This window comes from Schistocerca piceifrons, chromosome 8 (genome assembly GCF_021461385.2).
Source record: "Schistocerca piceifrons isolate TAMUIC-IGC-003096 chromosome 8, iqSchPice1.1, whole genome shotgun sequence".
Classification (NCBI taxonomy): domain Eukaryota; kingdom Metazoa; phylum Arthropoda; class Insecta; order Orthoptera; family Acrididae; genus Schistocerca; species Schistocerca piceifrons.
Window position 1 is genome coordinate 153,673,705 of NC_060145.1, and position 22,993 is coordinate 153,696,697.

Genomic DNA, 22,993 nt, shown 5'->3' on the forward strand with positions numbered 1-22,993 from the left:
TGCCCCACCTCCACGGGGCTGGGGTGGTGGGCTAATTTTAGCACCAGCAGATGTCCCCGTCGAAAATAATCAACTTTGGATTCTACACATTTTTTCGTGAGAAGCTTATTTTTCGAATTATTCTGGTTTGTCAACCTATAGTTTACACCCTGTGTATTGGTGTCATACGTGATATGTATATTCTACAACACTGCTTACTTACTAAGCCTCTTAGCGTTATTCGTTTCACCCTCGTTCTATTGCCACAATTTTATGTCGGTTGTATTCTGTACTTGTATGCTATCATTTATGATGTCTAAGAAAATATTGTTTTACTCGCACTTAATTACCGATGGTCCTGCTCGGCACAACCATATACTTTAATGTGGCTTTCAGTTTTCTTTTCATGAATTCAAAAACGCTTAGTTTTATACTAAAGACATTGAGATGTGGCACTACGTATGTCACTTATTACAATTGCAATGAATATGCATTTTAGAAATATTCATGTTCTGTTTATGTATTACGTCCGGAAATTTGAACAATTTGTTTTCCTTGCCGCTGCTTATGTGAGACACCGTATCGAATATATCAGTATGGTATGCTCTCCAATTTTCCATGTTAGTATACAACGAAAGATATATTTCAACTTGTATATCAAAAGCACTGTAAGATCCTTCTCTGTACACTCTTTACAGAGACTTGCAATTTTTGCCGTGTACAACACACGATAGAGTAGCATGGAGATCTGCATCAAACCAATCTTCGGACTGAAGACCACCACAACGCCAACTTGTTTACATATGGCAGTACCATGAACAGCTATGTATGGATGTGATATGTGGCGATGCATGTCGAGGTTTGTCCTCTCGCTGGCACCTAGCAATCACCATCATCCCATGCATATTATATTTTAGACCACACACCTTTACGACTGTGGTACGCATGGCACTTGATGGGGATAATGTGTACACATTTGGTATGGTAATCACTGCGGTGGTGGAAACACTACATCCATACAGTTTTATAGGATTTATATTGCAACTTTTATCTAATCTGATACGTAGCTATGAGTTTAGATGCACTTGAGAATGAGCAGCGCTTGAAACTAGCAGCGCTTAACAAAATAATTTTAAAATACAGTCTTGTCGGGCGATGTCTTCCTTTAGACAAATTAAGAGGAAGGTGAAGTAAAGCTGTGACCACAGCTCGTGGCTCGATAGCTGCTCAGGGAAGACGCAAGAAACATCACAGAAAATACCTACCGAACTTTCCAATCCTTAGATTTAAGGTTGTCGATTTATATCAATTCAGACTGCAAGATTTAAAGATATGCGCCGGCCGAAGTGGCCGTGCTGTTAAAGGCGCTGCAGTCTGGAACCGCAAGACCGCGACGCTCGCAGGTTCGAATCCTGCCTCGGGCATGGATGTTTGTGATATCCTTAGGTTAGTTAGGTTTAACTAGTTCTAAGTTCTAGGGGACTAATGACCTCAGCAGTTGAGTCCCATAGTGCTCAGAGCCATTTGAACCATTTTAAAGATATGCCTTCATATGATACATACAAACAAGTTACAAAGGAGAGGAGACGTTAAGGCAATTCTCAACTTTCTGTCAACTATTATTCCAACGTACTCCTAAGTATCTTATGGCAATCCAATATTTTCACGCAGACTGGTGACAAGTTAGAAACAATCTCCAAGTGAAGAGCTGTCCCATGTATATTAGAGCTGTTTTATTGAATGTCATTACTCTTGCTACAAATGTAAAATTAAACTAATCTTTTCAGTTTGACTTAAAACGTTATCTAAGAAAACGAATATCATATGGAATTGGAAAAAATTAACTGTCATCACTGCCATAAACCAGGAAAATGTCGACCAAATTTTGAGGCCAGGTTGCAGATGTTTCCCGGACGCTAACCAAAAGCATCTGCCTGGCTTATTCATTATTTGACATTTTATCTCACCACACTGATGGACATTGGCATACAGGAATTTACTGACATTTTGCCATTGCAACGCTGCAGCCTCAAAAGTCATCTGGAAGCCAGATTTTAACAGTTAGCTCATAATTACCTGTTGCCACTCTCCAGTAACGTAATCACCAGATGGAAAACAATTTTTTCTGTCGCTTACCACTTCTTATGATTACCTATACAAATACACTCATGCTCATAAATTAGGGATAATGTTGATACAAGGTGAAACAACGCTTTGGTGGTCGGTTTGCGGGTTTAAATCACCTCGGGGTATGACCATGCGATGCGTTTGACCTGCGGTTGTCGCACGGTGGTGCTGGTAGCAGACCACATACACAGACGTGTGTTGGTGCATGTCAGAGTAAGGTGCAGCGAGTAAGTGTGCAGACGTTTGAGACGTGTTAATGGTGACTGTGTGTTGAAAATGGCTCAAAGAAAATATATTGATGACATATGAGGGTAGAATACTAAGGCGACTGGAGGCTGGTGAAACACAGCAGCTCGTAGCACAGGCACTCTGTGTTCCAAAAAGTGTAATCTCGAGATTATGGCAACGATTCCAGCAGACAGGAAACGTATCCAGGCGCTACAGTGCGGGACGTCCACAGTGTATAACACCACAAGAATATCGATATCTCACCATCAGTGCCCGCAGACGGCCACGGTGTACTGCGGGTAGCTTTGCTCGGGACCACACCGCAGCCACTGGAACAATTGTCTCCAAACACACAGTCTACAGACGACTGATAAGACATGGTTTATTCGCCCAGAGACCTGAAAGGTGCATTCCATTTACCCCTAGTCACAGGAGAGCCCGTAAAGCCTGGTGTCAAGAACACAGTACATGGTCATTGAAACAGTGGTCCCAGGTTATGTTCAAGGACGAGTCCAGATATAGTCTGAACAGTGATTCTCTCCGGGTTTTCATCTGGCGTGAACCAGGAACCAGATACCAACCCCTTAATCTCGTTGAAAGTGATCTGTATGGAGGTCGTGGTTTGATGGTTTGGGGTGGGATTATGATTGGTGCACGTACACCCCTGCATGTCTTTGACAGAGGAACTGTAACAGGTCAGGTGTACTGGGACGCCACTTTGCACCAGTATGTCCGCCTTTTCAGGGGTGCAGTGGGTCCCACCTTCCTCCTGATGGATGATAACGCACGGCTCCACCGAGCCGCCATCGTGGAGGAGTACTTTGAAACAGAAGACATCAAGCGAATGGAGTGGCCTGCCTGTTCTCCAGACCTAAACCTCATCGAGTACATCTGGGAATCTCTCGGTCGACGTATCGCTGCACGTCTTAAAACCCCTACGACACTTCAGGAGCTCTGACAGGCACTGGTGCAAGAATGGGAGGCTATACCCCAGCAGCTGCTCGGCCACCTGATCCAGAGTATGCCAACCCGTTGTGGGGCCTGTGTACGTGTGCATGGTAATCATATCCCATATTGATGTCGGGGTACATGCGCAGGAAACAGTGGTGTTTTGTGGAACATGTGTTTCGGGATGATTTTCTCAACTTATCACGCATACCGTGGACTCACAGATCTGTGTCGTGTGTGTTCCCTATGTGGCTATGCTATTAGCGCCAGTTTTGTGTAGTGCCACGTTGTGTGGCACCACATTCTGCAATTATCTTTAATTTATGAGCGTGGGTGTAGATATCCTTTTCACTTATTACCTTGTGAATTACAGAGAAAAACACCTGATCTGGAACACCTTGTATATAATTTGTAAATTTGCTTCTCGTAGTTCGACGTATGACTAGAAATGTTTGTAAGTTTCTTTACCGGTTGGTGGAAGTATCACTGGAACTCTTATGATTTCCCAGTTGTCAGGGAGGTCCTTCTCCACTTCAGATATCACTAATGTGATGTTGTGGCCTCTGTTGGAAAGCTCTGCGATGAGTGGCCTCAGAGCAAACCAGTGACTTCTGGCTGGGAGCGGGAAGAAAACCAACAGGTTGGCTGCGTCAACATGGCTGGCAAGTGAGGCACACACAGAGACCACCACCAGGATTCGAAGCCAGCGGTTTTTCATCTGCAACAAAACATGTGCATTTCCAGATGTAATTACATTAGTAATATTTCATAAACACAATAATGAGACGGGTAGAAAAAAGTTGTACGATACTGAAAGCACTTACGTTTACCCATACAAAAGTTACGTGACTAATTGGTAAAAACAATCATTAATTTTTCTGCATATAAGTGATGCTCTGTGGTCCTTGCTTTAGCGTGTTAGACACCTGATTCCGAAATCAGGCTCCGCCGTCGCTCCCATTTAGAATGTATGTCATGCCTATGGTGAACAATGACTCACCCTCATTCAGGCAGTGTTGTTAAACCAGGGTAGAGAATCAGTCAGCAGTTCAAGGCCCCACATCGCCCTACGGATGGGAAAACGGACTGAGCGTATAAAATGCAATGGGAACTACGGATTCAACGACGCAAAACGAGCATCCTCATGGCATGCGGTATTCTGATATTATTAAGTTGACCTTAGTTCTAAAGGATAAACTACTTCACCATTTGTATCTCTGAAAGGTGAGTGCCTAGACAGGTGTCATTAGGATTAGATGCGGTACGGGTGAAAGTTATTTTAATAAATAAAAGAAATTCTGGATTGTCTCTCTCTGAATGTGTAGTCTCTTTATGAACGGAAGCTGTTGCATTTCCAAAAAAATCCATACACAGAAAAGAAATACGTGCATAAGTTAACCGCACATTTACAGTTAACAACTAAATCGGTCGGTATGCGAGAATAAGAAACAAATCCGACTGCGAGAATGCAAATGAAGAAAACGTGTGTGAACTCCTAAGGGACCAAACTGCTGCGGTCATCGGTCCCTAGACTTAGACACTACTTTAACTTTTTCTTAAGAACAACACACACACCCATGCCAGAGGGAGGACTCGAACCTCCGGGGGGAGTGGCCACGCAATACGTGACATGGCGCCTCTAACCACGCGTCCATTCCGCGCGGCGAATGTAAATGAAATATGCTCTGTCTGATCCAACATCGAGTGTTAAAAAGACATAAATTTGAACTTAAATGAAAATAGTTAAAATCAAAGCTGTTAATTGACCCTGTGAAACTGAAAATCCGTATCCGTTCCATTTGGCTTGCCTGTGTGGTAATGGAAAAAGCCGTGCAACTGCTCTCGCAGAAAAAGAAGAAAAAGTGCGTCTCAGTTTTTGAGCTGCTACTACCTACAGAGAATCGGGGTATTGCATAAGTACACGTAACGCAAACGCGGTTTTCAAAAAATTTACCTCTCCTAAAAAAGAAAGTTATTCAGGTAGTGGGAGCTACATAATGACGTAGGATAACATGAGTCACTCTCTAGACAAAAATTCTTCTCAAGGAACTGTATTTAAGAAATTCAACTCTAAATATTTCTTGACACTATTCCATCTATAAATTTTCAGCGTTGAAGACATAGCAAGCAATAAAAAAATATTCCATTACAAATTAAATTATGTAAGATCAACACTGGAGAAATACAAAGGGCATTCAAAAAGTTTTGCACAGTCGTTTCTGATTTGTTTATTTTTTGCAGGAGGAGATTGAAATTTTTTGTGAGGATACTTGGAACATTTAGCTATAAGGTGGTGTCTAAAAGTATTTTCTTTTATTTACAGGTGAACAACAATGGACCGTGAAATAGATATCAGGTTGCGACAAAGGTCGGTGATAGAGTTCCTCTTCAAGACCGGTGATGAGTCTACCACATCGATTCACAGGAAGTTGCTCCCTGTTTATAGGGAGGACACAGTGGATCGCAGCAGTATCCAGCGGTGGTTGCAGAGGTTTAAAGAAGGTGATTCATTTCTACTGGACAATCCACGACGCGGTAGACCATCGACGGCACTGAGTGATGTGAATAAGGGAACCATTGATCAAATCATCCAAAATGACAGATGTGTGACGACACGACAACTTGCTGAAATGACTCGTTTGTCATTGGGTGGCGTGGTATCACTGGTACAGTCTTTAGAGTACAGAAATAACTGTCCATTATAATTATCCGGGCTGTTATGCCGTGGTCGGTTGATGAATTCTGTGGTGATTCCCAACGTTTCTTCTCCGACTGCGGGAGACATCTTCAAGGGGGTCCGTAGCTTGATGGAAGGTCCAACACACACACTGGCTCGCTACTGACTGACAGTGTGTGTGTTGGACCTTCCATCAAGCTACGGACCCCCTTGAAGATGTCTCTCGCAGTCGGAGACGAAACGTTGGGAATCACCACAGAATTCATCAACCGACCACGGCATAACAACCCGGATAATTATAATGGACATGATATTTCCGGCCGTGAAAGTTTACATTTTAGTATCAGAAATAACTGTGCACGTTGCATGCCTAGATTATTGACAAGAGAAATGAAAACGATGAGGAAGAATGTGTGCGAGGGTCTAAAAAAATGCCTCTGAGCACTATGGGACTTAACTTCTGAGGTCATCAGTCCCCCAGCACTTAGAACTACTTAAACCTAACTAACCTAACTACATCACACACATCCATGCCCGAGGCAGGATTCGAACCTGCGACCATAGCGGTCGCGCGGTTCCTGATTGTAGCGCCTAGAACCGCTCGCCCACCCCGGCCGGCTGTGAGAGGGTGTCATGAAGATCGTTACTGAAGAGAGGAAACAGAGTTTTGACGGCGTCATTACCCAGGATGAAACATGGTTGTTTTTGTCCGAACCTGAGTTCCATGCGGCTTTTCGCGGATGATGCTGTAGTATACAGAGAAGTTGCAGCATTAAAAAATTGCAGCAAAATGCAGGAAGATCTGCAGCGGATAGGGACTTGTGGAGGGAGTGGCAACTGACCCTTTAACATAGACTAATGTAATGTATTGCGAATACATAGAAAGAAGCATCATTTATTGTATGATTATATGATAGCGGAACAAACACTGGTAGCAGATACTTCTGTAAAATACCTGGAAGTATGCGTACGGAACGATTTGAAGTGGAATGATAATATAAAATTAATTGTTGGTAAGGCGGGTGCCAGGTTGAGATTCATTGGGAGAGTCCTTAGAAAATGTAGTCCATCAACAAAGGAGGTGGCTTACAAAACACTCGTTCGACCTATATTTGAGTGTTGCTCATCAGTATCGGATTCGTACCAAGGGGAGGTTACCATGAGAAAAAGATTGAATAATCAACGAAAGGATAACGTTCTACGAGTCGGGGCGTGGAATGTCAGAAGCTAGAACGTGGTAGGGAAACTAGAAAATCTGAAAAGGGAAATGCAAAGGCTCAATCTAGATACAGTAGGGGTCAGTGAAATGAAGTGGAAGGAAGAAAAGGATTTCTGGTCAGATGAGTATCGGGTAATATCAACAGCAGCAGAAAATGGTATAACAGGTGTATGATTCGTTATGAATAGGAAGGTACGACAGAGGGTGTATTACTGTGAACAGTTCAGTGACCAACACCGACAACGATAGTTCAGGTATACATGCCGACGTCGCAAGCTGAAGATGAACAGATAGAGAAAGTGTATGAGGATATTGAAAGTGTAATGCAGTATGTAAAGGGGGACGAAAATCTAATAGTCATGGGAGACTGGAATGCAGTTGTAGGAGAAGGAGTAGAAGAAAAGGTTACAGGAGAATATGGACTTGGGACAAGGAATGAAAGAGGAGAAAGACTACTTGAGTTCTGTAACAAGTTTCAGCTAGTAATAGCGAATACCCTGTTCAAGAATCACAAGAGGAGGAGGTAGACTTAGAAAAGGCCGGGAGATACGGGAAGATTTCAATTAGATTACATCATGGTCAGACAGAGATTCCGAAATCAGATACTAGATTGTAAGGCGTACCCAGGAGCAGATATAGACTCAGATCACAATATAGTAGTGATGAAGAGTAGGCTGAAGTTCAAGACATTAGTCAGGAAGAATCAATACGCAAAGAAGTTGGATACGGAAGTACTAAGGAATGACGAGATATGTTTGAAGTTCTCTAACGCTATAGATACAGCAATAAGGAATAGCGCAGTAGGCAGTACAGTTGAAGAGGAATGGACATCTCTAAAAAGGGCCATCACAAAAATTGGGAAGGAAAACATAGGTACAAAGAAGGTAGCTGCGAAGAAACCGTGGGTAACAGAGGAAATACTTCAGTTGAGTGATGAAAGGAGGAAGTACAAACATGTTCCGGGAAAATCAGGAATACAGAAATACAAGTCGCTGAGGAATGAAATAAATAGGAAGTGCAGGGAAGCTAAGACGAAATGGCTGCAGGAAAAATGTATAGACATCGAAAAAGATATGATTGTCGGAAGGACAAACTCAGCGTACAGGAAAGTCAAAACAACCATTGGTGACATTAAAAGCAACGGTGGTAACATTAAGAGTGCAACGGGAATTCCACTGTTAAATGTACAGGAGAGAGCGGATAGGTGGAAAGAATACATTGAAAGCCTCTATGAGGGTGAAGATTTGTCTGATGAGATAGAAGAAGAAACAGGAGTCGATTTAGAAGAGATAGGGGATCCAGTATTAGAATCGGAATTTCAAAGAGCTTTGCAGGACTTACGGTCAAATAAGGCAGAAGGGATAGATAACATTCCATCAGAATTCCTAAAATCATTGGGGGAAGTGGCAACAAAACGACTATTCACGTTGGTGTGTAGAATATATGAGTCTGGCGATATACCATCTGACTTTCGGAATAGCATCATCCACACAATTCCGAAGACGGCAAGAGCTGACAAGTGCGAGAATTATCGCACAATCAGCTTAACAGCTCATGCATCGAAGCTGCTTACAAGAATAATATACAGAAGAATGGAAAAGAAAATTGAGAATGCGCTAGGGGACGATCAGTTTGGCTTTAGGAAAAGTAAAGGGACGAGAGAGGCAATTCTGACGTTACGGCTAATAATGGAAGCACGACTAAAGAAAAATCAAGACACCTTCACAGGATTTGTCGATCTGGAAAAAGCGTTCGACAATATAAAATGGTGCAAGCTGTTCGAGATTCTGAAAAAAGTAGGGGTAAGCTATAAGGAGAGACGGGTCATATACAATATGTACAACAACCAAGAGGGAATAATAAGAGTGGACGATCAAGAACGAAGTGCTCGCATTAAGAAGGGTGTAAGACAAGGCTATAGCCTTTCGCCCCTACTCTTCAATCTGTACATCGAGGAAGCAGTGATGGAAATAAAAGAAAGGTTCAAGAGTGGAATTAAAATACAAGGTGAAAGGATATCAATGCTACGATTCACTGATGACATTGCTATCCTGAGTGCAAGTGAAGAAGAATTAAATGATCTGCTGAACGGAATGAACAGTCTAATGAGTACACAGTATGGTCTGAGAGTAAATCGGAGAAAGACGAAGATAATGAGAAGTAGTAGAAATGAGAACAGCGAGAAACTTAACATCAGGATTGATGGTCACGAAGTCAATGAAGTTAAGGAATTCTGCTACCTAGGCAGTAAAATAACCAATTACGGACGGAGCAAGGAGGACACCAAAAGCAGACTCGCTATGGCAAAAAAGGCATTTCTGGTCAAGAGAAGTCTACTAATATCAAATACCGGCCTTAATTTGAGGAAGAAATTTCTGAGGATGTACGTCTGGAGTACAGCATTGTATGGTAGTGAAACATGGATTGTGGGAAAACCGGAACAGAAGAGAATCGAAGCATTTGAGATGTGGTGCTATAGACGAATGTTGAAAATTAGGTGGACTGATAAGGTAAGGAATGAGGAGGTTCTACGCAGAATCGGAGAGGAAAGGAATATGTGGAAAACACTGATAAGGAGAAGGGACAGGATGATAGGACATCTGCTAAGATATGAGGGAATGACTTCCATGGTATTAGAGGGAGCTGTAGAGGGCAAAAACTGTAGAGGAAGACAGAGATTGGATTACGTCAAGAAAATAATTGAGGACGTAGGTTGCAAGTGCTACTCTGAGATGAAGAGGTTAGCACAGGAAAGGAATTCGTGGTGGGCCGCATCAAAGCAGTCAGTAGACTGACGAAAAAAAAAACAGGTCGGGCTGACGGAGGAGATAGAGAAGATCCAAAGGAGAACGGCGCGTTTCATCTCAGGGTTATTCGGTAAGCGTGATAGCGTTTCGGAGATGTTTAGCAAATTCAAGTGGCAGACTCTGCATCGCGGTGTAGCTTGCTGTCCAGGTTTCGAGAGGGTCCGTTTCTAGATGAGGTATCGAATATATTGCTTCCCCCTACTTATACCTCCCGAGGAGATCACGAATGTAAAATTAGAGAGATTCGAGCGCGCACGGAGGCTTTCCGGCAGTCGTTCTTCCCGCGAACCATACGCGACTGGACCAGGAAAGGGAGTTAATGACAGTGGCATGTAAAGTGCCCTCCGCCACACACCGTTAGGTGGTTTGCGGAGTATAAATGTTGATGTAGATGTAGATGTAGAAAACTAAATCCATGGAATGGCGTCATCCTGGTTCCACTCGGAAGAAGAACCCATGGCTTTCACGAACAGCAGGCCGAAAGGTCATGGCCTCCTCCTTTTGCGATCAGTCTGGTGTGATTTTCATTGAATTTTTAAACCTGGCTCCACAATTAACCGGGGCCGTGACTGTTTGTCATTGGATAAGCTGCGACGTGCCATCAAGACCCACAGACCACAGCTTCAGGGTCAGCTCATCAGACTACACCATGACAATGCCAAACCCTATACAGCCCTTATGACGCAGGAGAAAATCAGGAAAATGTGTTGGAAAATTGTTCCTTATATTCCATAAAGTCCAGACTTGGTTGCGTCTGATTTTTACCTCTTTACCTGCGCGGTAAAACGTTTGATATTGAGAAAGACCTTATTTCCAGTGTCAAGCGATGGTGTAACAGTCAATCCCCAGAATTTTACAAAAGTGCATTTACATCAAGAACGTTGGGCCAGATGAGTCACAGCTGATGGAGGCTACACTGAGTAGGCTCAATGTATAGCTAAATGTTCCAAGTATGTTCACAAAAAATTTCGTTCTCCTCCTGCAAAAAATAAACGAAATTAGAGACGACTGTGCAAAAGTTATTGAACGCCCTTTGTACAAAAATGTAACTCAACATGGAAATTTGTTCTGGCACAAAAGTCCTCTCACTAATGATTAAATTCTTTTCGCCTTTTCGTTTTTTCATTAACACTAACTGTGACCGACCTTCATAAATTCTTGGTTTGGTTGTGTGTTTTGAACCAAGAATGCCTAACTAAATGCTGCGCCAATAACGTGGACTATGTTCATTCTTTACCTTAAATCCCAACTTCTCAAAATCGTATCTATCTTAGTAAATCCATCTCATTCATTACAAAATGATAATATTCGTTTTGAAATAATAAAATCTTCCTTTAGGTCAATAAAATAAATCTCCAAGAGCACCACGTTCTTTGTCCTTCCTGCACAAGCTCACTGAACTGACATCCCGCTGTTAACTTCGCGGAGCAAAGATCACCTAGCTAATCTCCGGGCAGTGCAGCGTCTCTAATGAGGGTGCACGATCGTAACTAAACAATACAAATATCACATGTGCGTCCGAAGGCATCCAGAAACAATAAAATTACCTGTAAAGTTACATGCACACACCTTCCAAGGATAACGTTCTTAGTATCAGAACACAGAGAGAAGTAGGAATACAGCTGGCAAATCGGTGAATATGGGAAGACAGGTGAATAGTGAAAAGTTGACTTCGTAGTTATTGTTGAAATGAAATCGGAAGAAATAGAATTATTCTCATCAGATGCTTGGTGGTGAATAACAACATCGGTGAGAAATGAAAAAGTTGTTAGTATAGGCAATGAATAGTATTGGGTTACATGAATTTCTGTGGATGGTCGTGTATTGTCTTTTACATTACCAGCACCTTTCTTAGGTTAGTACATCAATTTTTTCTCTACAATATGCCACAGCCTGTTATCTTACGGGATCAGGTCCTATTGCAACTCATCTGGTAACTGTCTGGTATCTACAATATGCCACAGCCTGTTATCTTACGGGATCAGGTCCTATTGCAACTCATCTGGTAACTGTCTGGTATAACATTAACAAATTAAGTAGTGCATAAGATTTACATCCTAGAAAAGGAAAAAAAAGTACTTGCTACTGCTCTTTACGGCAGACTAGCGAATCCATCTTCCTACTAGCCTATTACTAGGCATGGTGGTTATCGCTGTGGGATGTTCCTACCTCATTCTGTGGCATCTCGTAGTCAGGCCTACTAGATGAATGGCCTGCCAAGGGAGTGCAATTATTATTCGTACATCAGAAATATTTTCATGATTTATGGTACCCACTGCAACTATGCTTGAAATACGAGCCCTAGCGCCTATCAGTTAAGCTATAATTTATTCTCGTCCTTACTTCTTAACGCAACGGAATGGATAATGCATCTTACTAATAGCTTGTGCGCATTTCTGATGGACTTACTCCACCCTGGCAAGACCACATTTCCTTTCTGTTGTATATATTTTAATCGAAGCTTGGACATCCCAGCAAGAAAATGGAGGTTATGGTGAAAGACCTCAACAAAATGGCTACCCACAACTCAATAATTAAGACCACTATTTGTTTCATATATCTCCTCTTTTATTACAATGAATTCTTTCACACTCATGTGGCACAATTTCTTAACTGAAACACAGTAGTTAAACAAAGGATTTCCACCCAATTGGCATGACATGACATACGCATTTTACTATTCTGTGGTCTCGTAATGTGTCTGTTTATTGTTACTGTGCACTTTCTGGATTTTTTACTCTCTTTACCTCATTCATTAGCAACATAACGAATTTATTGACGTTCGTACTGTACTAGAAAAAATCATACTTGATCCACCGTATTTGAAACTAATCCGCTACTGTCTCACGCAAATCGCACAGATTAAATACACAAAATAAATCACACTGGCAGTATAAAACACACCTCAAAAACAAAATGTTTGGTTATCTACTTGTTATGCTTTCCCCCTTCAAACATCAGTCATCACAGATTCACACGTCACTGACCCACGTAACAATTTTACTACCACAAACTCTGGAGGATATGTGCACATCTCCCTGTGCAATGCAACCCACATGGTGTTGCTGGGTAGATGGATGCACACCTTAATTAAATCTCAGAGTATCTGAATATCAAGCTGGCCTCACACGAATGTACCTGTATCTCATAATGGAAGTTTTGGTATCTTACTTATCTCACACACGGATCCTCAACTGAATGCTAGGACAAGCACTTCTAATTTTTTTTTACTGTCTCATAGTCACGTTGAGAGTCGCACTGTACTCACCACGTGGAAGTGCTTAATTCAAGTTGTGTACACGGAAATGTTAAGTATTTTCAACTTAGATTTACACACACAAGTATTTCAACTTAATACTACCACACGCTACCATTCGTCTCATAATTACAACACGTGGTTTCTTTGTCACTTCCAAAGAATCCTATGTTCCCCATGAATTTTTTTACCTGCCTATCTTTTTCCAAACAATTTACATGAGCCTACCACCAAAAGTTTCTGAAAAGAGAAATCATTATTTTTATCTTTTCTCAAATATTCGACATGCACACCATTTTCATTTAAATTTGTTTTTATGGAGCACACATAGAGCACATCTTCACCCCTCAGGAACCAGCGCCAGAGTGCTGAAACATGGACGTTCATCCTGTCATCCAGCGCTTCCGCAGAAGTGGGGGAGGACCTTGCCACCGTATTGGTCAGCCACATTCCAGGCCCTCTGGTGCTCCGGTAGACTTCCTCTCTTTGGTTTGGCCATAGGTGACCAGAGAACCGTTTCAAAGATGGTTATAGAATCTACCTTCACTATCAGTGGTCAGCAGACGTCCAGCCATTCATTCAATTCACAAACATTACCAAACTGGATTCAGAGATCTATTTTAAGGAAGTGCACATTTGAATAATGAAACATACAAATTGCCCTTTTTCCTACATTGGTATCCGGCTTCGGTGTATTAAATAAAATGGTATTATTACACAAAAAACGCTGTTATGACAAGAACAACGAAGTGTGTTGGACATCTTTTCTATGTCGGGCAGTTACCCTTTCAGCTGAAGCAACCGGTTTTCTCTTATATCGGTTTTATTTCTACACCAGTTTAACTTGACTGTTAAAACCATTCAAACTAACCGACCTTGGGTTTTTTATTCCTATTATTTCCTGTAACAAATATAGAATTCTAACAAAGATCGAAAAATGTTTACCCTGTCCGTTTAAATATACATAGAATCAAAATATTAAATTAAATAGGTAAATAAAAGGAAACAGCCCGTACACCATTCGCTGCTTTTCTCGAAAAGTGATAAGTTGTTGAATATTACAAAAAAATCACCATTACTCTCCAACTGATTCTTATTTTTTTTAAAGTCAGCTCAAAAATAAGGTTGTATTCATTATGGTATCATGAATAGTCAGTGTTAAGGGTGCAAACTGAAGCTGAAGAAATATATTTTTCGTGTTCGCTTATCCGTTTTCAAGGGCTACGAGAAGATAAAGGCATATTATGTAGACACAGGCAGCGTATCATCTACTTTATAGTTTTGTGAACGAATTGTTGTTATGTTTTAATTTACTACAGTATCATAAGTTCCTTCCTCTTTTATCATTTCATAGAAATGGCAGACAAATCTTTAATCTTTGACGGCTACACCACTTCGTAAGAATATTTCCAGACTATAGTTGGTGGCATTCCGCAATACAACGTATGTCTGGCAACCACAGCGAAAATCTGCTGCGTAGACCATGTGCACTACACCTCAAGCTACGGCAACAGAGGCATTAATGTCTCAGCAAACTGTGCCAATTCTTATGCCATGTGTTTGGTGCTCGTTTCGGTCGGCATTGTTATTAAAGCAACACTGATCAATTTTTCCATTTTCGATAATAATGCAATATTTTAAACCAACGCAAATTGTACGAACAAAAAATTGCTCTTTTTTTTAAAGAGGTTTATTTAAAAAATGAAAATTTTTTGCGTTGCTGCTATGGCTAATAGGTATTTCGGTTTTTTACTAGGTTATTAGTAAAAAATTAAAAAAGCATCTGTTATAGACCAGACCAAACAAATACCGAAAAATCCATCTATTCAGAACTAAAATACCGGTACGGTTTGAAATGGCCGGTTTTTCCCATCCTTAGCATATACACTGACTGTACAAAAAGTTCCGAGACTGATTTTATTCCTGGTGTACAACCGACGTCAGCGCAGTAACCACGGTAAACGACAGACGTGCATTCGACCATTCGGTTGTGAGTAGCCGTTATTAAGCAGTGTACCCACCTCAGAGTAACGGACACTCTTCCACTGTTGTATGATTCCTCATGTTGGTATCCACAAAGCGAAAGAATGGTTTCAGAACTGCACACACTTCGTCGAATAGAGTTAATGGCATAATAAATATCTCAGAACCTGCTCGCTGTGTCCTACGAAGGCAATGGAAAGCTCCGAAACGTAATCTAGAACTAATTTTTGGGTGCCACCATCATTTTCTTTTCTGTATTTTCCGTCCAGCAGCAACGTCGACAACTACTTCCTCTACATGAAATTTTTTGTTACTGACTGGAGCTGCACTTTCAACAAAATGCGCTGAAAAGTGCGCCCGGCAGCACTCCGTTGTCACATCTGCCACAGGTCACCGCCTATCCTGCCTTTATAGATCAGGTGAGCCTGAGAGCTTGTGAAGAGCTGACATCCAACAATTTGTGCCTTCTCGTCGTTTCACCGGCCTTCAACCACTTCTCGTAGATACCCACGGCTGTAGCACGGGAACAGCAGACCACATGCGCCGGTTCCGAGGTGCTCGTCTCCAGGACTAGGGCCTTTGACACTCTGTCCTCTGTCAAAGTTGCGTAGGCCTGTGGATTTCTCCATTTGTAGTCCATCGCTAGAATGATTTTCCATTCGTCTCAACTCCGCTTACATTCTTTCTTTATCGCATCCCGTGCCCACAGTGATACCCGCCGGCATTTAATGTCACGGTTGGCCGTGAACATTTATCTTTTTGGAAATTTTCGTGTGCAGGAAACAGCTTCAGACCGGTCACATCATACTTCGAAAACTATTGAACTCAAGAAAATACTTCTTTACCGTTATATGCCGATCTGTTATCCGCGTTCCCGCGTATATGCGATTTCAGTATCCAGTTCAGTGCTGCCACCTGTTAGCAGTACATCGAAGCAGTAATGCGTTAGCGCATCTCAACGCACAGATTCTGTCGTGTCTGTCGAGACGTGATTCGTCAATTCAGATCAGCAGAGCAACGAAGTAGCACTTGAAAAGCACTATGTTTAAAATATAGGCTAAAAGGTAAGAAACTATACCTGTTGAGGGAAAGAATCTTGTAGGAAGGTCTTAGCCACTAAAAACAAAGTTGGATGCTTTGGATCGCCATGAAAGAGTACTGATGACTTTCGAATCCATTGTGAAAACTATTCACGGTAATGCGGAATCAGTTCGGAAAACCACTCACTCTTCAATCACTCTTCAAGTATGACTAGAGTAACCGAGTCTCGCTCGGAGGCGATGGAAAGGATTGGACTGAGCATCACAACTAATAGGACACCCCTCTCTCTCTGGATGGGTTATTCGAGCTAAAGGAAATATTTACGCAGAGTTCAAGAAAGAAGAGGACCATCCAGCACCTTTCTAGGCCAGTTCAGGTTGGTTTGGTCGCTTGAGGCATCGTTTTGGCTTTCACGACATTAAAATGATAGGAGAGGCTGCTGCAGCAGATGAAGTGGGAGCCGAGGAATTTAAAAAGTAGTTTAAAGAAATTATTACAGAAAAAGGCTATACTGAGAAGCAGGTTTTCAACTTTGATGAAGTGAGCTTATGGACGAAGTCTACCTAGGACCGATGCAACCGTTTTTTCGAAGGAAATGCTTCAGGTAAATGCATTTAAAAACCCCTTATGATCTACCGATCTCAAAATCCTTGGGCACTAAAGGGTTGTGGCAAGAGCTCACTCGAAATGGAATAGAAAAGGGTGGATGACTCCCCCCATATTCTGTGACTACTTTGTCAATGTACTGAACAGTGAAGTGAAGGCCTACTGTGTAAAAGAAAACAACCCCTTTCAAAATCTCTCCTTTTTGATAACGTCCCCCCCCCCCCCCCCTACGGACCACTAAAGTCCCTCTGCTTAGCTGGTAGCTGGGTGGTAACGTGCCCCTTCCCATGCTAGCCGGTCCAGATTCGATTCCCGGCAGGGTTGGAGTTTTTCTCCGTTAGGGGACTGGGTGTTGTGTTGTCCTCATCATCATTTCATCCTCATCACCGGTGCTCAAGTCGCCCAGTGTGGTGTCGACTGAAATAAGACTTGCAGTTTGCGGCCGAACTTCCCCGTATGGTGCCTCCCGGCCAACGATGCCATACGCTCATTTCCATTTCTAATAAAAACATAGAAACCTTGTTTCTGCCACAGAACACTACGTCTATCCTGCAATACATGGACCAGCGAGCTGCTTCTACGTTCACAGTAAACTATCTGAATAAAATTTTCACCACTCTCACAAAAGAATGATTCGAATGACGAATACCATCAAGAATTTCTGGCGATAGTTTAATGTTAAAATGACGATTGTTTTTTTTATATATATGTTCCGTATAAAATGACTGTCAATTTACGCGAATTCGATATGTGTTGTGATTCCGCGTAAGTTAACAATTGTATACAACAATATGTACCAGTACCTTGCAGGGTATTGGATTTTCCAAAGTTGCCTGTCGAATTCACGGACTGACATCGCTCCAAAATGTATGAATGATGTATGGAAGAAACTGTGGCCTGGTGCTATGTTAGTGCTAGAAGATGAAGTGATGGGTGATATCACCACTCCAACGAATGGAATTGCGGGCTTGATACACCAGACTGTGAATTCACTGATGTCGATGCCCTCAGACACATTCTCTTCATCGATATCAGTGAGTACCTCTCATTCCGAGGATCACAGCAACGAAGTTTTAATAGCTTCCAGTGAGAAGAGTGATAAATAAGAAAGTGAAGTCGAGGAAATTGAGCCTTTTAGAAAGCTGCCAACGAAGAAAATAGACGAGGTCTTCAGAATGGCCGACGCTGCAGTGACAATTTTTGAAAAACATGGTTGTGCAGAAATAAGGAGTGCAATAGCGAGGAGAGAATTTGAACGTTGTCTTAAATGTTTCAAAGAGTTGTATAATGAACTGGCAAAGAAGACTTCACACCCAACAATTAAACATTTCTTTGAAAAAAAGTGTGGTACTTTAAATGAATGTCACGCGTATAGAAGGAAAAAATCAGCTACAAAGGATTTGCATGTAAGGAAATCCATCACGGAAGCTGAATGGACTATAGCACCATCAGAATATTCCGAGGTAGTTGATCCACAGGCTATTTAGGACGTAGATGGTCTTAACTAAAGTGACTTTTAGTGCATTATTGTGCGCTTCAGCGTTACATTTTGCATTGAACTGCGTTGCAGAAAGATGATAATGGTTATTTTTGATAAAAACACAGAGAAACTCTCTTATTTTAAAGTTAATAAATGAGAATACGAGAAACTAACCCCATAATTTACGTATAAAATGATTATCGATTCGGTAATGCGCGACGATTCCACGGAACGTTAAATATCGCATATAAAAATATTTACCTGTACCTTGCAGGGTAGTGGAACTTTCCAAAGCTGTGAATCGAATTGATACTTATAAGCTTCGGAAGAGGACGCTTCTTTGCAATTGTGTAATTCATCAAAAGTATTAAGCTTGGATCTCTACCTCACAGAAACAAACAAACCTTTGAAGTTTTGAAATTCTCTAATCTCACTCTTTCGACTACTTTCGTCGCACATTGTAATGCACGTGAAAATTAACGTAACATAAATAACGTACTGCAAAGACTCAGTCAGATTTGCCTTGCGCAATGCTTTACGCAAAGGAAATGGCAACACAGATCGGACTATAGCACTGGTGAATGGTAGCCTGACAGAGTCCTGAATGATTTGAGCTACAGATGTTTGTAGGACGGATAAGGACTAAAGTGGTTATCCCACCTGGTGTTAGAAGTACATGAAATTGCTCAATAGTTCGCCATTGCGAGAGTAGTGCACTCTTTCCAATACAGCAACAATGCCAAATTAAGAGAATGTGGACGTGGACTATTTGTGGTAGAATTTATTTGCTATACTTTAAGAATACATTAGTCTTGATCTACAAACCTAGGACGTTCCGGTTTTATTGTAAACAGTCCACAACATTAGGTAAGCCAGTATTAGAAATCATATTTATATATGTTTGACGTCTATTTATTATTACAACAATTTGGCTACGAAATGAAATCTGCATCCAAGTTTAGTTACCGGTACCGTTATCTGGAGCATCATGCGTGCAATGACAATCAAACTAACAGACATCTTTCAACGTCCATAGAAGTATGTTATGCCTCACACCTTGTAATTTGTAGCATAAATGAGAAAATAACGATGTATTTTACACAATAATTTTAATTTATTTTGGTAGATCTTCAATCTGCCGATGTCTTGAAATGGTATAATTGCGCAGCCAAAAAGCCGCAGTTACAAAAAAGCTACTGAATTTGATCCTCGAGATGGAAAGTAACGTAACCCAGAGCGACGGCTGCAGCGATGTAGAAAGTGACTATTGCGTTACGTATCCCACGTTAAGTAACATAGTCCACGTCACAATGGACTCCCAGAAAAGTTGACGCGTTTGATCCTGCCAGTCACGCTTTTCAGTGTTCCGCAACGCATGCAGTCAGTACTAAAACTCATAAATTCTTCGGATTCGCGTTCATACCCGATATGAACACGTTTTACTATGGGATCGACAATCGAATACGTGGTCTGTCTCTCATTTTCTCAAAACCTCGTTTCACAAACCTTTAATATTAATATACGGCCTATGTTCGGCTTGTAAGCCCATTTTCTAGAAGACGACTCATGTTTGCGGAAGGGGATTGTTGTGTTGCTCTGTGTTTTGCGATGTATATTTTACTTATTGCGGCGTCTTCTCTTTTGTGGACGTTGTGAAGGTGTTTTCACAGAAACAAGAGAGATTATTATAACAAACTGAATAAAACGCAATTACGACGAGTCGTTGGTAGACTGTAAGGCCCTTTCACCAGAATACTCAGAAGATTTCCCTGTACAACTGCTGAAAGTTTGTCGCTGGAGTTATGGTTCGCGCTGTATTCGAGTGCGTAAGTGTATATGTGTGTGTGTGGATGTATATGTGTGTGTGTGTGTGTGTGTGTGTGTGTGTGTGTGTGTTTTGCCTATGTTCGATAATCGATAAGCTTGAGTACTTTTATTACTGGGCATACAGAGAATTTCGTGATTGTGGAATAAATTGTTATATTAATTACTGTATTAACAACTGTATTAATTACTGTATTAATAACTGTATTAATAAATATGGTGCAACTAGTCACCCTTCTTTTGCATGACTAGTTTCGTGTCAGTAAACGCTCTTCTGCATGCTTGGGAAACATGAGTTCATAGAGGGCGCCTTCTAATAACTATCCTTTCGCCAAAATACAGAGGGTGGAACTGGTTTGATGAATTTAACAAAGAAACAGCTACGAGACAAAAATTCGTCACTTGCACTTACTTGCCGTTGTTTCCACCAGATGTGCAGATACAACAGGCATAACAACACTTAACGACCTGAATCTTAGCGGAAAACTTCACAGAAAAAATGAAGGACGTTTTACAGACTGTAAGTATGCTCGACAAAAATATGTATGAGCGGTTTTGGGCAGTGCACACCAATCACTGTCACACTATGGTATTCAACACGAACTTAACATACGGTTTACATATGATAGAGATGAAAGTATAAAAGATGCAATGCTTAAGTGTCGAAAACATAAATGTTCTTATACTATTAAATTATTACTATAGTACACAAATTCCGAATTTCATGTAATGTTGTATTACTTCATATTTGTACGTGTCTTTCATAGCACATAACATAACAGTAACTTCCATACGTATCGTTTATTATTTCATGATAACTAAAGATCCTAACCTGATCTCCTATAACCAACAAAAACATATACATATAAACGCTACAATAAAACTTACTGTTGAATATACTGAGTATAACATACGTAGAAATTTGCGAGAGCAAATAATACAAAGACTGTCCTTGCACAAAATCATCAATGAACTTACCACATTGTTTACAAGGAGATTTTTCGTTCATACTGACGAAAAGACACTTAACATAGCAATTAGCAGAGCAGCCAAAATCTTCCTATTGGTGGGCAGAGTAAGCTGTTCGAGAAATTTTGGCTTGCAACAAATTATTACTATAGGAAAAATGTGTCTGCTCACGTAGAAGTGACAATTAGGCACAGAACTCGTTCGGTAAAGTTTTGTTGATGTACTGGTGCTTTAGAAACAGTTGAGTCTAATGAATGGAGAATGGATAATTGAAGAGGGATGTTTCCTCAGAGACCAAGTTGTTAAAGAAGACTCACATTTTGAACTGGAATTCGGAGGAATTCTGCCGTAGCATTTTCAAAGATACTATGCCGGTATAATGGCGACATTAACCTCCAACTTTTCGGGTATGTTACGGAAAAAGGCAATTTGAATGACGGGATAGAGTCATGAGCCTCACTGGTCTCAGGTAAGAGTCTAGAGCTCTTACCACTGGGTTCTGTGAGAGTGAAAACGTAGCGATCTTTTAATATAGTAACTGTCCAAAGTCTGTGTCATTTCGAGCAATTTATTAAATTTATTGTACTTGTTTAATTCTGTTTTTCAAGTTCTCTGGGATTACCTAAGTCAAAGAAACTCGGTATTAAGACGTGTCATTGGATATATAACTCGCAAAAAAGAATAGCAAAACTAGATAATTGCTGTTGCATACTTATACAAGCACCACAGTATAAATAGTATCTGTGTGTTCATCTTTTCAGAGATGGTTGCGGAACTCGGCTGTTCAGTACAGAATGTCAAATCAAACACCTTTCAGCCGTCTAATTTACAAGTTGTTACTTTATTGGGCTACCAGTTCCAGCGATTTGCTACGCCCTCTTTAGGCCCCCTGATCAACGTGAGTCGGCAGATGATGTTTGAATGGATCGCTGCATCTAGCAGAAATCTACAGATACCAATCTTTGCATACTGGCCCCTATTTTCACTAGAACCGAGGTTGGAATCTTCCTACACGTCGGTCAGGGACAAGAAGGCGGCGCAATATATCGCCGAAACTGGCAGCCCAATAAAGTAACAATTTGGAAATTAAACTGCGGAAAGGTGTTTGATTTGACATTCTCTACAACAAAAATCATTCCAGCCTACTATGAATATCTCTTGTGAAAAAAAAAAATTCAGTTGGTGTGCTAAGATGAAGGCCATCATTTCTACGAGATAATCCAGCATTTATGAGTAACATTTTTTTTCACTTCTGACAGAAATATACTAAAGTAGAAGTTGCTGAAAAGTGTACACCTTTCCGTACAAAGGTTAAGGTAGTGTTATCCAAATTCTGCTCGTTTTTCAGTCTGCAGTTATAAAGAATGAACCATATTATTAACCACAATTCAGATGAATGAGTCTGTGTACAAGGACGGCACAGTTATTATTCCGAGAGACTTGAAGAACGACGTCCGTAAACTTTGCGAACTGACAACACAGAAAGCTATGACCTCCCTTTTCAGAACTAAGAACATTCTACATCTACATCTACATTTATACTCCGCAAGCCACCCAACGGTGTGTGGCGGAGGTCACTTTACGTGCCACTGTCATTACCTCCCTTTCCTGTTCCAGTCGCGTATGGTTCGCGGGAAGAACAACTGTCTGAAAGCCTCCGTGCGCGCTCTAATCTCTCTAATTTTACATTCGTGATCTCCTCGGGAGGTATAAGTAGGGGGAAGCAATATATTCGATACCTCATCCAGAAACGCACCCTCTCGAAACCTGGCGAGCAAGCTACACCGCGATGCAGAGCGCCTCTTGCAGAGTCTACCACTTGAGTTTGTTAAACATCTCCGTAACGCTA

General features: G+C 41.2%; 1 protein-coding gene across 1 annotated transcript in view; it reads right to left on the reverse strand.

Annotated features, from left to right (window-relative positions):
• The window catches only part of LOC124711953 (UDP-glycosyltransferase UGT5-like), a 105,737-nt gene that overhangs the window by 68,328 nt on the left and 14,416 nt on the right, over nucleotides 1-22,993 (reverse strand). The window contains exon 2 of the mRNA XM_047242224.1: nucleotides 3,751-4,000. Coding sequence (XP_047098180.1) covers nucleotides 3,751-4,000 — 250 coding nt within the window. The remainder of the gene's footprint in view (nucleotides 1-3,750; nucleotides 4,001-22,993) is intronic.